The sequence below is a fragment of the Enhydra lutris genome, unplaced genomic scaffold (assembly GCF_002288905.1).
Source record: "Enhydra lutris kenyoni isolate GAN:26980312 unplaced genomic scaffold, ASM228890v2 scaffoldscaffold16, whole genome shotgun sequence".
Classification (NCBI taxonomy): domain Eukaryota; kingdom Metazoa; phylum Chordata; class Mammalia; order Carnivora; family Mustelidae; genus Enhydra; species Enhydra lutris.
Window position 1 is genome coordinate 29,275,413 of NW_019154100.1, and position 16,358 is coordinate 29,291,770.

Below are 16,358 nucleotides of genomic sequence, written 5' to 3' on the forward strand. Positions count from 1 at the left end.
TAATGACTTAGTAATTGGATGTTTTTGTTTGTTTATTTCTTAATGGAGTGTGAAGAGCTCTGACAGTAAATCAACAAAATATCCATAGTGAGAGGCTTGGGGTGTTCCATGACTCACTGTGCTTTGCACACCACTTTGCACACAGCCTTGCGTACATTAAATAGCCAATAAATATTTGTTGAGTGAGTGCCACCGCAGAGAGCTCTACTGAAGCAAAAAGATGGCATTGGCTCAAATTCATTTTGCCTTTCGCTAAGAGGCCTTGGGCCACCCAATATATCTCTTAAAGGGCTTCTATATCCTGAGGAAGGTAGGAAACAAATGGCTAATTACATGTTTACAATGTCAATTTCACGCATGTGTATTGGTTTTAAGTTTGATTTGGGGGTCTCACCAAGTTGTGTGTGTGTGTGTTTAATTTGCTCTAAAATCATAAAACTTCAGACACAGAAGGGATAGTTAATGCCATTTAATACAAACTGATTGGCATTTATGAAATTACTCTTTATTACATCTGACTAAGTGTCATCCTGACTGTATTTGAGGACCTCTGGTGATGCCTAACTCCAAAACTGAAGGGAGTATGCCACCAGATGTTCCATTCATGGCATCAAAACCACATTGCCTAAAGGTATACAGAGCATCTGAGAAAGAACTCTCTTTTGGCTGTCCTGCACCCCTAAATTATTTGAGTTTCAGTGTTGGGCCACTTAAAAACTCACCTGACCATATTATTCCCAAGATCATGCTACTCTCTTATTCCCAAGATGGTCATCCTTTCATTTGGTCTTTAGAGCATAAGTATTAGGAGTCAAAAATGACTAACTTGTGGGGCGCCTGGGTGGCTCGGTGGGTTAAAGCCTCTTCCTTCAGCTCAGGTCATGATCCCGGGGTCCTGGGATCGAGCCCTGCATCGGGCTCTCTGCTTAGCGGGAAGCCTGCTTCCTCCTCCCTCTCTACCTGCTTGTGATCTCTGTCTATCAAATAAATAAATAAAATCTTTAAAAAAAAAATGACTAACTTGTGATCCATCCTTTCCTCCAGTTTATTGTTTTGTAAGGGAGACAGATATAAACCAGTTAATTTAAAATGCAAATGGCTTTTTAGTAATAATATAGCATTCCTCCACCTCCTGGGATTAGAGAAGACTTTATAGAAGATGTCTAAATTTGTATAAGGTCTTGAAGGATGAATATGAGAAGGAATCTTAGGGTCTTGCCAAGCTTCATGAGATACTTTTTAAAATCCAAATATACTAAAACTAGGATTTTCCTGAACTGAACATCCAAAAAATTTCAGAGTATGAAATTTGCTTTATTTGAAATAACTGGTTGTTAAATCCATTTTGAACCTCAGGACTCACTAAGCTCTTGTCTTTGAAATGTTCACAAACCATCCTTTGAAAGATAATTTTAGATATTGATGTCAAGCTCATTAACATATCATTTATGGAAGCCACATTTTTCCATCACGTGCTTTTTTTTTCAAACTTTAGTGATTATTTGGCACTTTGAAATCTCTCATATATTTGCTGGAGGCAGTACATTTTTACCATATTATAGGACTTGATTCTGAGAATTACGATTTTGAATTTTTATAGAAGGGTCTAGGTATGTCTTATCTTTTATTGCCTGTTATTGGACACAGCTTTGACTTATTTGATATCAGATTCTAGTTGTGAGGCATGAGTCACAATTATGACATTATTCTGAAAAGAAAATTAGTCTGCTTGATGATAATCCACTTTAAATAGTGGTTTCTCAGGTTTAATGTTAATTACAATGCTCTTGATTACAAATATCGACAGTTTACTTTCCTGATGGTTTAAGCAAAGTGTTAGAACTGAGTCTCAGGGCTGACTGACCTTACCCATTGCTAACTCCAACACTGTGGTCCAAGGATTGGGATATGCTGCCGCCCTGAACCAATCAGGGACCAACCCTATATAAGACTCAGAACTGGAAAATTTTGAGAACTGTTGGAATGGGGAAGATGGAAATGGCTGTTGAGGAGGCAACTACAAATGTCTGGCTTAGAAATGTAGAGGAAGGGATGCCTGGGTGGCTCAGTTGGTTGGACGACTGCCTTCGGCTCAGGTCATGATCCCTGAGTCCCAGGATCAAGTCCCGCGTCGGGCTCCCGGCTTCACGGGGAGTCTGCTTCTCCCTCTGACCTCCTCACGCATGCTCTCTCTCAAATAAATAAATAAAATCTTAAAAAAATATATAGAGGAATAGGAACCTTAAAATCAGCTCTCTCCCTATTTTATTTAAGGTAGATTGTTCATTCATTCATTCACCACTCATTCAGCAAATACATATTAAGTTTTTGCCTTAAGCCAAACACTGTATTTAGAGTCGTGAGGCCAAAGGGATGGATAAGCCCGGGTCTTGACTCCGAGCGCCACGACGTCACATGAGGTTCTTTAACTCCCTGAATTCTCTGCTCCACTCCCTTTCTTAGAGCCGAATGCTATCACTCACTGGGCTGTTTCCAAAAAAATAATCTTGCCCCCAAATATCATATATCTGCAGCTAGTCCTTAATATTCAAGACTAAACCCCCAAACATTGATGAAGTCACCGAAAAACTTTTGGTTTCAATATTCTAAAAGAAAAGCTTGTTTATCTTCAAGTTCACTTAAAAAATAAATAAATAAATAAAGCCATATTCTAAACTTTAAACCAGAACTGTATGAACTGTATGCCCTAAGCAGAGAAGTTCACAAGTCAGCCACCCTGGGTATACTCTGCAAGCTTTTCTTTTCTAAGAAGCCAAGTGCCAATTAGACAGCAGATGCTGGGGCTGACGGCTCTCCCAGGAGACCTTCCCAGACAGTAGGTCAAGCAGTCACAATTTGTGCCTGTTTTCCTAGAGAGGAGTTCAGAACCTCAAAACCCTTCTCCACTGACCCCCTGAATCAGAATCACCAGGGGGAATATTTATAATAACAAATCCTTAGGGCCCCCAGCCCAGATTTCTGAATCAGAAAAGTGGGGGGGGTCTCCAATTTATCACATGCTATAGGTGTTTCTTCTGCACACTTACACCTGAAACCCACCATCATGAGGCTACATGGCCTCATGCTTGGGTTTTTCACAGTGCCATTAGACAAGAGGAGACTCAGTCCCCATTAAGACTGGACACTCTGTTAGTGAGAAGGTGGGAGGTGGGGTTCAGGGGAGAAGACCTCCGAAACACCTACTAATTCTCACTCACACCCAAGAGCTTTTCCCATGAAGACAGGAAAGACATGGGTGGTGAGCTGGGGGGTACTGGCTCAGTGTCACAATCAAATGGCTGGCTTGGGCTCCTGGATCTGCATGCCCTCTTTAGAAAGAAGTGGCTGAAGAGGCCATTCCTGAAGGATCTTTTAGGAACTGTGGGTGTGGACTGAGCTCAGGCATCACCCAGGCCACGAGCTTTCGCTTGGCATCCACAGGAAGAGGGGTTGATTATTGTCAGAGGAGAGTACACCCAGTTTTCTTCTTGAAAACAAAATAAAACCTTCTTACCGTGAGCTCTGGGCTTCTCAGTGTGCTTCAGGTTGCTTGGGGAGCAAGAACTCCTCTACCTCCACATTCCCCAGTGACCATACCCTCTGCCCAACAGCTCATTCCAGTGCTAAGAATTAATCGTGTGCTCTAGAGCACCCAGGGCTGGGGAGTGCCTGGAACACATTTGGAACATTGCTACAGCAGCAAATTCCATCCTATCACCTCTTAGCCCACAGAACCCCCCAAGAAGTGACATACAGTATTACATTTTACTTGTGAAATATGTTTGTTGAGCAACAACAACAACAAAAACTCAAGAAGTGACGCTTTCTGATTAAGTGACATGTTCCAGTTTGTATTAAATGTGCCTCAGAGTTTTTTTTTTTTTTTCATGGACAGTGGTTTTGTTATAGCTAACCTGGAAAAGGAGGGACTGAGACTCTCACTCGAAGCTAAGATAGGATTTAGGGCCCATTTTTTTATATGGCTACCATTGCCGTTGGTTGCCATCTCATTATCTTTATGGAGACACATAATCCAGATGGTCAACAGCTTCTGTGCCTAGTTGCCAAATGCTGTCGCTTGGAGCTACAGCAAACAGATTGGTTCCTGAGACCTGCTCACTGAGAAACGGCAGTCAGTCGATGATGTGTGCTGCCCACGGACAAGGAAGGAGACCTGGCATCTCTGGCTCGAGAAGCTTACAAGGACCCCCTCAAAGTTGCCCCGGATCAGACTGTTTCTGAGGCTAGCGACGATGGCGTTGCTCTTTACTAAACCTGAGAGAGTCCTCAGAGGATGCAGCAATGGACTTTAGCCTGTCCAGAATGTTCCTTCACCTGTATCCTCTTTGATTGTTTATGGCTTCTCCATCTCTCATTGTTTCAAGATCCTTCCCTCCATTCATCTTTCATTGAGCCCTGTCTTCTCCTCCACAGTCAACTCACCTTCTTATCTACGTTTCCACCAGTGTTGTTTTAACATCTCCTTGATGTACAACTAAAATACTGTTCTCTCCTGGTTCCCTGCCTCCAAGGCTTCTCCCTTGATCCTTCCTTCAGCGAGGCAAAGCGCAATGGCCCCACTTCTGGCTGCTGAGCATTAGAATCTCCATAGAGCTTTATAAAAAAATATTGGGGGGCTTTTCACCAGACTGTCCGAGTGAACACTGCCAGCGAGCAGCCCTAGTCCCACACAGGACCTCTCAGCTGCCTGAGACGGAACTCTGGCAAGTTGTTTAGGGAACAACTGGCAAGGCTGAAAAATACAGACCTTGGAATCTGGGAAATCAGGCTTTCAACTTCGATTTCATCATGTTATTTGTATGACCTTGAGCTTCTTCAAAGCTTGGCATCTCCACTACTTTTATTAGTCAGGGCAGAATAATAGTTACCCTGGAAGTTTGTCAGAAAGATTAAACAAGAAGATGTAGATAAGGTGTTTGGCACATAGTAGGTGTCCACAAAATGGCAGCTTCTGTTATTCTGAATAGTCTTACCCTTATTATTATTCTGAAACAGACCAGATCATGTCATCTCCCTGCTCAAAAAATGTCACTGCCTCCTCCCTGCAGACAGAAGATCATCCATGCTCCTTGGCTTGAGCTGCAGGATTTAGCTTTCTGTGACCTCGTCCTACATCTGCCCATCTTGGTGGGACAACCACACTGGACCCTTACTGATCAATAAACATACCATCCCCTTTCCCTGTTGGGGCTCTGTGTTCACCTGGAACTGCCCTTCTCCTCTCTAGGTGCAGAAACCCCTCCAATGCTTCAAGAAGAGCTCTATGCTTCTCCCCTTGGGAAGCCATCTGGCCACCTGAATAAAAAGAACCACTTTGTCCTCTCTCCCTCATTAAAGCATTTGGTCCATCCTGGTTTTGTTTCTCTACACAAGTCTCTCTCATTGGGTCAGAATCTCCTTGAAGACATGGGTTGTGACCCATGAGTCATTGGATATGGTCCGTTTGTTCATCAGATACGGAATCAAACATCTACCCTGTGCCAAGCACCGTTCTAGGTGCTGAAGGTGCCACAGTGGATCGAACAAAGTCCCTGTCCTCAAAAAGCTTACACTTTGGCCAAGGGAGACGAACACAAAATAAACAAAATGTGTTGATAGTGATGAGTACTGTGAAGAAACATAAGACAGTGTCAGTGAAGACCTGAATGAAGGAAGAGAGGGAGCCACATGGCTCTCTTGGGAAAGAGCAATCCAGGTGGAGGCAATAGCAAGGGCAAAGGCCCTGAGACACAGAAAAATAAGGAGGGCTCTGGACTCAAAAGGATGCGTGGATGCCCCAGGGCAGATATTTAACTTTTCTGTACTTGTTTCTTCATCTAAAAAATAAGAATGATAATAACACAACATTCTTTTTTCTGCATTCTCCTGAAGATTCAATAAAATATTATTCCTGGCACACCACAGGCACTTGATAACACTAGTTCTCTTCTCTTCCCCCTTTCTCTCTATTCATCATAAAAGCCTCCACATAATGCTGACTGTGGTATCTGGTGTGTAGCAGATGTTCAAATATTTGCTGATATGAATTGCAAAGGCACACTTAGCAACAAATGCTTCTGTCTTATAACACGGGTACTTCCTTTGTCACCTCCAAGGGAGGCATTAAAAATGACGTCCAGCCTACCCCCACATATAACTGTTGCTTCACGAGGCATTGGTGATGGGAAGAGAAGAGGGGGCAGGATTCTCTGGATGTGGGTTCTGTAATTCACCTTGTCTGGAACACTCTGCAATTTTAGGAGCTGGTTCTTTTGGGTCTCATAACAGTCCTTAATAGCAACACTAAGGAAAAGCAGTTAATAGGTGTTGGGACTGATTCAAGAGGTAGAAAGGATTCCCTGCAGCCTCTCTCCTGATTTAAGGAGAGCATGGGCACTACTGGGATGGTTTGTGGGACACCCACAATTGTTTTGCTTTCTTTGGCCAGTTCTTCCTCGTGTTTCCTCTTTGACAAGAAGCCTTCTCTGTCTCTACCTGCCATACGTGGGTACAGTTACTCTTAAGTGGCACAGGCATCGTCATTAGTGTGGGCAACCCAACTTAGAAATGTGGTGCATTAAAACATCTACATGAGGATTAGATGGTTTCTCCTCTGTGTGGAAGCTGGGCAGTCTACACTTAATTAGGTAAGAAAATAACCATATTGAGCTAAGGCATTGAGAAGCCATACTTAGGAAATACATCCCATCATTTCCAACCCTGTTTCTACATGACCATATGTATTTCACTTAATTATTTTTTATTTTTAGACCCAAAATGAATCAGAAATTTTTGCTTATGTTACTATCTTTACTAGAAATATTTTATATGATTGAATTTTAACTTTTCACAGATTTATGCCATCTTAAGTGAGTTCTTCTTTCTTCAAGATGGTAAAGATAACATCAGCTTGGTTTTCAAAGAGGTAGAACTCACAGGTACCACCATAGGGTGGCTTACCTCTAAGAGAAATAACCAGACTAGCTGAGCAGTAGAAAATCACTCGTTATAGTCCCCAAAAGCACACATAATAGGCTGATAAATTTTATTTTTATATACAATTACCTCCATGTCCAGGCCTGAAAGTCTGTCTTTAAAGCAGGGTAAAAGGGGCTCCTGGGTGGCTCAGTTGGTTGGGCATCTGCCTCCCAGGGTCCTGGGATTGAGCCCTGCTCAGTGGGGAGCATGCTTCTCCCTCTCTCTCTGCTGCTACCCCTTGCTTGTGTGCTCTCTCTCTCTGTCTCTCTCTCTGTCAAATAAATAAAATCTTTAAAAAATTTTTTTAAAAAAGCAGGATATAAGAGAGTTAAGATATTAAGGGACCCAAGAAAGAGGAATGCCAGTGGGTGGGATCCAGTCACAGAGATGAGAATGTATGGTGATAGGCCGACCAAAAAGTGGAACTCATGAAAAGAGAAAGGGCTTGGGGTTTCCCTCACTCACAAAATCAGCGGTGTCTTGGTACATAACTGTAACGTTTCAGAAAATGGCACCCCTCTGCTAACACCAGTCTTTCCTGATATATCAGAAGACATGAGCATTTCAATTCAGGAATCCTCTTTAATGATCTTACTGCTTTGGTCCTCGCAGGTAGAATTCCAAAATAGTCCAAAGAATTTTAATCCTACCTTCCAAGAAAGCCATAAAATGAACAATGCCAGTAACAATTATGAAACTAAATTGGCCTTGTAAAAGAATAAAAAAATCAATTTTGCCAGTTTACATGCATAGTAACTAATTTCCATATAAATGAGCTGACTTTATTCAGTCTAAAGCTGTGCCTGAATCCTCTTTGTTTTTTTATTTGAAATTTTTGCTGTTCTTCAGAGGCACTTAGGTGGGACTATTTGAAGACATCTTGGTATGTGTGGTAGTTTTCTAATCATAATTATCTTTTTCTTTTTTTCTTTCTTTCCTTTTTTTGGCAGTATATCAGTTACAGCAAGAGGCCCCTCGTCCCAAGAGGATCATTTGTGCTGGGGAGGTCAGTACTCAGCTATTTGTGACACTCCTTGTTAAATATGATGAATTTTCAGTGCTGTGTTGGTATCGGAGGGCTTTTGGGTTTCCTGGGAGTTGGTTTGCATTAACGTTTGTTCGTGTGTCACCAAATTTAAGCCTGAATCATCTATACTTTGGAATCAGGTGTGACTTTTAAAAATATTCACAAACTCACTTGAAATCAGAGGTCTCATGTTTTTAAACATTGCAGAGGCAATTAAGCCTCCTTCTCTAACACCCTCCCACACACACACACGTATTTTGGTTGTTTTCCTTGTTTCTGCTGTTTTGATTCTGTCATCATTTTTTTCTTATGGAACGCTTCCATAACCCTCTCTAGAACACAGAGAATAATAAATATCTGGGTACTCTCAACATTTATATTTAACAAACCTTTATGCCCTCTCACATTTACTTGACATTAAAAAAAAATCCCTACAAGAAAAGTGACTGTTTTTTCATTCTTGGAGATGAGCTTAAAAATACATTGACTCATAAAAATGCTTACCAGCCCAGAGAAGTTTCCCCAGTAGTTCCTCACTAATCAGTTCTCTTATCATCTGGGATGCTGGCAAGATTGAAAGGCAGGACTAAGACTCTATTTCCTATTTTTATGCCCATCAGTTTCTGTTATAGTCAAACTAACATCCTTCAAACAAAGGTCCTTGGGTCCTTGCTTATTTTTTATATTTTGACTTAGATTAAATATAGAGTAGCAGATGCCTTTTAAAGTGTCACATCTGCTTTACCAGGAGGAAAAGGCTCCAACTCCAACCCTCTTGAGATTCAGCCTTGAATATCAGTACTTTCTGGCTACCAGACTTGACAGGATCTGGTTTTGAACCTGCCTCCTCAAAGATACACACATGCCCACACCCAGAGACAACTTATCACTGTGTAATAAATGTTTCTACAGAAAAGTTTACTTCTGTTGAAGGACACTGAAATTCATCAAGTAATCTGAATATTGACACAGAGTAGACATTCCTATCCCAAAAATATGGCTTGAGAAGAGAAACCATCTGATCCCTAAGGAAAAATCCAGGATGAGGTCCACTCCTTATCTGGTAGTTTTATCTTGTTCTGCCACCAACCCTGATGACTTTTGTCCTTCGGTTATTCAATAATATCTAAATAAGGAAAGAATAGGATAAAGACAAAATGTTTAATAAGATGTTTGGAATAGAGTAAGGGGATATGTAAGAAATAAATTGTTAAAAATTATTTTAGGGGCGCCTGGGTGGTTCAGTGGGTTAAGCCTCTGCCTTCAGCTAAGGTCATGATCTCAGGGTCCTGGGATCGAGCCCCGCATCTGGGTCTCTGCTCAGCGGGGAGCCTGCTCCCCCCCCAACCCCCGCCTACTTGTGATCTCTGTCTGTCAAATAAATAAATAAAATCTTTAAAAAAATTCTTCGATCCTGGGGCATCTGGATGGCTCAGTCAGTTAAGCAGCCAATTCTGTTTCAGCTCAGGTCATGATCTCAGGATCGTGAGATCAAGCCCTGCATGGTGCTCCACGATCAGTATGGAATCTGCTTGAGATTCTCTCCCTCTTCCTTCCCCCTCACCCCCACTGCCCTGTACACGCTCATGCTCTCACTCCCTTAAATAAATCTTTAAACAAAAAATTCCTTTAATACTATTTCACATCTAGTATTTCTCCAAGAGAAAAAATAGAGCCCATGCAGGAAGTTAAGGGAATTCAAATGTCTCTGGGAAAAGAATGTTTGTAAAACTAGAACATCACTAAGGACTTTTCCTAGGGCCATTAATAAAAAGTTTCCAGGCACAGTTGGGTACCAGAATTTAAAACATAGGGGGACAGTAAATAGCCATTTGTTCATTTGTTCAACAAGTATATATGGAGAGCCTACTGTGTTCTGACTTTGGTCTAGGTGTTAGGAATATAGCAAAGAACTAGGCAATTGATACTTTGAGTGTCACCTCAAAAGAGAACAAAATCATGATGTATGTAATTAAAGATAGAGCTACTATTTTAGCTCCGCGTGTGCACACGTGTGCACGTGTCTGTACATGTAAGAGAGAGGACGCACTTCTTTGCTTCTCAAAATCTTTGGAACCATGTCACTTGTCCTCTGAGCCAGGCGGAATGTTGGCAGTGGAGATGGGTAAATGTAGGTTGGCTTCACAGAAGCTCTTCATAGGGTTCAGCTGAAACTCCTCAGACATCCAGGGGGATCTGAAGGGACCACAAATCTCTTTACTGTTGCCCTTGCATTGGAAGGCAATGCCACAGACATCTTAGCAAAGTAGAGCCATGTGCCACAAGCCATCCCCATCTGCTAGAACTAAAGAACATAGTGCATGTGTAGCTTTGTCTCCCTCTTGTCTGTCTTTTTAACCAACTTTTCACCTTTTCACCTTTGTTGGTTTGATTCATGAGTGAGGGATCCGGTTGATGCTGGACTCATACGTTGCTGGCCTCTAGAAATTCCACACCCCATTTCTACTAGGAAACCTCGCATGAAATGGATATTCACCAGCTCCATTTCCTCTGCAGGCGGCATGGGGCCCATCCAGCCAGGCAGGTGTCAGGCGATGAAGGGTCGCGTGTGTTGGCCGAACAGGTGCCCCTTAGATGGGTGCCAGCAGGAGCAGCTTCAGCTCCCTCTGTCTTCCAGTGCTGCATTAACTGGGAGGAATTCCTGCCTCCCAGGACTTGACCTCCTTCAAGGCAAGGCACAGCCTCCTCTTGGATGCCTCGAAACCGCTGCTTCTGCTACAGGCCTTGTTTGAGCAGATGTCTCTGCCTCGTGCCACACCTGCCTGCTCGGGGGGTGTGCCTAATGAAGTTAGGAAGCCCTCAGTTGGCATATGTGGCCAGAGAGACTGAAGCTCTATCAACACATTATATAATGCCATATGGGCTATTTCTTTTGAACCATGAGTAAATGCTTTTTTTGTCTTTGTTGTCTCACCCCTTAGCCAGCTTTTAAGTGTCCACACTTTCCTTCTATCCACATCCCTGGTGCCCTCCTTCTTAGTCTTCAGCATCTCTGCTCCCAGCCATCCTGTCCCCGGCCAGCCTGCCTAGCTGTGTCACTCACATACCCCATCTCTTTTGTTTCTCTGATGACTAATCTTCCAGGCTAGGGGCCCCTCTCAGGTTAGGGTCTTCCCACTGAATGCGAAAAGGACCCACAGGAGGACACCAGGTGAGTGTAGTTACAGAGATATGGAACACTGTTGCTCAAAGGTAAGGACACAGGCCAACATGGCTTGAATGCTGGCTAGCTATCAACAGATACCAACCACCTAATAGACTTTGCTGGGGAATTAGGTGGCTTGAAGGGACAGCCTGATTCAGCAGGCAAAATTCAATGAGCTTTGTCAACCCAGGCAGGGGAGCCCAGCTACAGGGTCAGCTGGACCTATTCTGAACTCGTGCTCTCCCACTTTTTAACTTACCTATCTTAAAGCCAAGCACTCACTTTCTCAGGGAGGTGAAGGTCTCCTCTACGCCAAGGGCCAGTATCTACTTGATGGAGTGCTGTAAATGACATATATGTGTCAAGTGTGTAGAAGAGTGCTTGGCACGTAATAGGTACTCAGAGTTCATGATTCAAGGCAGATTCAGAAACCTGTGAAGGGGAGGCTCTGAGATGCTCATCAGGGATGGAGTCAGAACAATGATGGTGTTCTCTGAATGCGAGAGCCAAAAAGGATCAACAACAAAGCAAGATGCCTGGGTCAGGAATTAAATCGCCAGGAGAAAAGATGTTGAGGATGAGGAACACAGGGTACAAGCAGTTGAACAACAGCCCTGGTGCCAATTAAGCCAGGCATGGTCAGTTCGTGAAATAACAGTTCATTGCTTTCTTGAGATTCATCGCTGTAAATTAATATTTACCGGGCAGCCACAGCACCTGGCACTCTGCTAGCATTTCCTGAGCACTCCTTGCCAAGAAATTCAAAACATCTTCCAGTAGCAAAATTCTCTCTTGCCCTTTCTGACAATTCTCAGTCAGTCATTTTGTAAGCAATTCATTAATTACCGAATCTGTGCCCGGGTGGTCTGGCAGGAACTGTGACTGTTGACCCCCAAATGTGTACCTCTAGCTAAACCCTCTCCCTGGGCCCAACACCTCGCTCCATCTGCCTACTTGACCTCCTCAAGTGAACGTCCCACACCACCTGTAACCCAACATTCAAAATAGAACTGAACCCCCCACTCCATTAATTGGCACCTAACTTCAGGGACCTGCACCCCTCCCTTCCTGCCCTAACCCTTTTCTCTAGCGATTGTCAGATTTACCTCCAACTGTGTCTTGCACTTGCACTTGCCTACTTCCTCCTTCTCCACGACTGCCATGTGGTTTGGGTCCTGCTCATTTCTTGCTTGGATTATTGCTGGTCAACTGCCTCCTGCCTCATCTTCCCATTTCCACCGCTGGCACTCTCCCTGCAGCCCACACCCGCGCGTGTGCACATGCGCACACAACACACACACACACACACACACACATACCATTCACCAAACAGGAGCCAACATTATTAAATATAAATCTAACAGCTTCAACAGCTTCCTGTCGCTCTTAGAATAAAAGCAAAACTTCTTGCTCTGCCAGTGAGCCATGATGGGGGCTCCTGTGTCTGTCACTTCCCTGTCGGTACCGTTCTTCTCAGAGCACAGCCTCATCAGCCTCTGCTCCCATTCATCAAACAAACCACAGCGTTGCTCTTGTAGGATCTTCAGATCTTCTCTTTCCCTGGAATTCTCCAGTGTTCTCTGCATGTCCAGGTTTCAGACCAAAGGACACCTAATAACAAAGCCTTCCCTGAACCCCATAAAAATTAGCATCTCCGTGGTGAGCAGTGCTCTCTTCTGAGCGTGAAGCTTACTTGAGGGCTTCTTTCCACGACTGCCCATTGCCTTCAAATGATCACTTTTCTCCTCCTCTGGGGGAGTCAGAGGAGGAGGACACAGTCTAAATGGTAGAAAATAAACAAACAAGCAAATAAATAAATAACATCTTCCAACCATCAGCTCTTTGTCATATCACCCTGTTTATTTTGTTTGTAGTACCTAATACACTACCTAATATAATTTCTCCCGCATTTATTTGTTTGCTTGTCACTTACACATCTCCCTCCAGGGGAACAAGTTCCAGAAACTTCATCAGTCATAATTGCATGGCCTTCCCTAGCATTGAACCTAGTGCCAAGCAGCAGTGGGCAATCAGTAAATATATAGTAAAATTATTTTTAAAAAATAGAGACTGCTAACATAAGGAATTTAGAATTCTCAAACTATTGCTAATAGCATATCAGATTTACCCAATGCTGTTATTAGGGTAGTGACTTAGACTTTTGGCAGTGGTTAAGGTTCTTACTTAAATACAGACTAATATTTTTTTTCCTGGAATATTCTAAATTTCTTTTGGCCTTTGCAAAAGGCCAGAATGTCGAGATTTACTTGCATGACTAATTTAAAGTCAAGTTCCACTAGAATTACCTAAAGAACACACAATAAGCAGAAATTCTTCTGTGACTAAATGATTTGGTGTCATTTGTCTTTTTTGAAATTGCTGGAGTGAATTTCGCTATAAAAAGCAATTTCAAAAAAGGGAAATAAAACTACATACCATTATTTCAAATTGTTCTCCCTTTTATGCAACTTCACTTCCTCTCTCTCACCATAGAACAATATATTTTGGAAAGTTTTGGTTTTTTGAAATGCGAAAGTGAATTGTAGAACTGAGGTTTCCAGCATTCACCAAAACCAGCTTTTTGTTCTTGATCGTCAGAAATTAAGCCAAGTATAGAGGACGGTGGCCTATCGTAAATTGCAGTAACACCTTATTTTGCCTTCTAGTGAATTGTATTCACTTTTTAAATATCACTTTAAATGCCCCCATTTTCTCTGTTTTTTTTTTTTTTTAAGGTATCCTTAAATATCTGCCCATTTCACTTTCTTCTACCTTTACTTGTAAAAACTATTCTTTTAGGCCTACAAAAAGATTTCACTTTATGATTACACTTTTAAAATTTTGATTCTCCATCCCTAGGTTTCTCAGTCTTACAGTCTGGTAGCTTGAGGCATTTCTCTTGTCTAGGCGTATCTGGAAGATCTTAACAAGCCACATTGATTAACCATGTCAGTCTCAACTAACTCAGTACATTTCAAATCAGATTTCAAGTGAACTCAGAGGGGATTTTCTACTATTCTTCAATCCCCCCTCCTTTTCTTATTTCATTCATTGATAATAAATGTTCTTAAACCTATGTACATTTGGGGGAACAAGAAGACTACTGATTCAAGATGTTTGGACAAGGTATGTCTCTAAAGTAATGAGATTGATCTTGTAAGCCACAAACAAAAATCAATCCCATTACCTTTTAATTGGCTTTATGTGTAGTAATCAGAAGCCTATTTCTTCCTTGGTAAGAAATATTTCTGGTCTTTTTATCCTAGACTTTCTCCACCGATCTCCTTCTCCCCCGCCCCTTCACACTGACACAACCAAGAATAAAGGACTTTTTCCATCATATTTCTCTTAGGCTTTCAGCTCACTCTGTAATGCAGTCAGGCTTTTTTCTAGATGTGATTTCATGTGAGCTTGACTTGCTTTGGTTGTAGGTCTACCATAGTCAAGGGGGAAAATCTTCTAATAAAACTCATGTTAGAAAAAAATTTTAGACAGGTGAATTTTATTTTTTTTCCCAAATACAGAACCAAGAGTTTTATGCTTCTTTAAACAAAAAAATTCTTATTGGCAAGTACTGCCAAATACTTAGCCCTCCAAAAAAGAAGTCACTTTCTTTAGAGTACTTTGAACTTCTTCTAATGTAATATAGACCCTGCAGGTTTGCCCCTATAAATATTTAGTTATTTCCAAGTGATACCATGAACAAAGAATAAGGGGTTCCTGAGGACAAGCTGTTACAGAATTCAGAGACTCAGGAGCTCTGAGCCAAGGGGACAGGTGGGCTGAACTGGAGAGAGCCACCAAAGAACAGTATATACGCTGAAACATAAATTGAGGCAAAAGTGGAAGGTTTCTTCTTAAAACCGAGTAAGGAAAATGAATGGGAAGATTAAATAGTGATAATAAGTAAAATTTCTTGAGAATCTGCCTTGATCCTTCTGGGTGATTTTTATTTCTGAAAATCAAACTCGAAAATGTGTATGCCTTTACAGAATTACTTGAGGTGAAATACTACATGTGTCGTTCGTTGCTTTAGGAAGAAAAGAACAACTGAGAGCATCAGGGATTACACCACATGCACCCTTACACTTACCTAGCACAGTGCTAGGCAAACACTGTGACTTACCTCACCTGTGACAGCCATAACCCAAGATTCATCGTTCCCCCATAAAGGGGGGTGAGGTGGGGCGGTCCTGACTCTGGGTCACAGTGGTTATGAGGTGCTGGCTTTCGTGGGGCCAACCTTACATTTCCAAACAGGAAGCAAATGGCTCACTTCCGCAGCGGTTGCTATCAAGAGCTGCCTGCTGTTTGCCTGCTCTACGACTCAAAGGTCAGGTCCAGCAAAATTTCAGCGGTGGCCAGGCTTCTCTGGGAAGGGGAGCCAGGTACAAAGCTCTGGGTGCCCTAGTGAGGTTTTAAAGACATGTTTCACATTTACTCACCTGGTTAAACATTAAGTGAGATATAATGCTGATAAAGGTTAAACCACACTTCGCCCGGGGCAAGCCTCGTCTCCTCGGGTCGTACAGCCTGGCTAACCAAGCAGTGAGACGTTTGAAACAGATTTGTGGACTTGACTCTACTTCCCATCAGAAAAGTGTGGATGGTATCATTTCTGACCATGCTAGTTTTAATGGGACTACCCTAAAGGATACTGCCCAATTATTTGCTTATTGTCAGGCTTTTCATAGGAATGAGACACCCTTGGAGGGTTTGCTGTGCCCTACGTGCTGGGTTGGAGTTTTACACATGTCATCCTTCATGGGAATTCCAAGAGAAGATGAGACAGCAGCACAAGAGGGGCGGAGTCTGAGTCAAACTCAGACCAAACCTCGGACTGACCTTCTAACCCAGTGCTTCTCAGCTGTGGTCCCAGGACTAGCAGCAACAGCATCATCTGGGAACTTGTCAGAAATGCAGATTCTAGATGCCTGGGTGGCTCAGTTGGTTGAGCGTCTGTCTTCAGCTCAGGTCATGATCCCAGAGTCCTGGGATGGAGTCCTAAGTCAGGCTCCTTGCTCGGCAGGGAGACTGCTTCTCCTTCTTACCCCTCCCGCCTGCTTGTGATATCTCTTTCTCTCAAGCTGTCTCTCTCTCTCTCTCTCTCAAATAAATAAATAAAATCTTTTTTAAAAAAGAAAAAGAAAAAAAGAAAGAAAGAAATGCAGATTCCCTGGCTTATCC

General features: G+C 42.5%; 1 protein-coding gene across 2 annotated transcripts in view; it reads left to right on the forward strand.

The window, feature by feature from the left end:
* The window catches only part of LOC111147263 (chimerin 2), a 293,720-nt gene that overhangs the window by 150,099 nt on the left and 127,263 nt on the right, over nt 1-16,358 (forward strand). For both annotated transcript variants that reach the window (XM_022503193.1, XM_022503194.1), the window contains exon 3: nt 7,929-7,984. In XM_022503193.1, the coding sequence (XP_022358901.1) occupies nt 7,929-7,984 (56 nt within the window). The remainder of the gene's footprint in view (nt 1-7,928; nt 7,985-16,358) is intronic.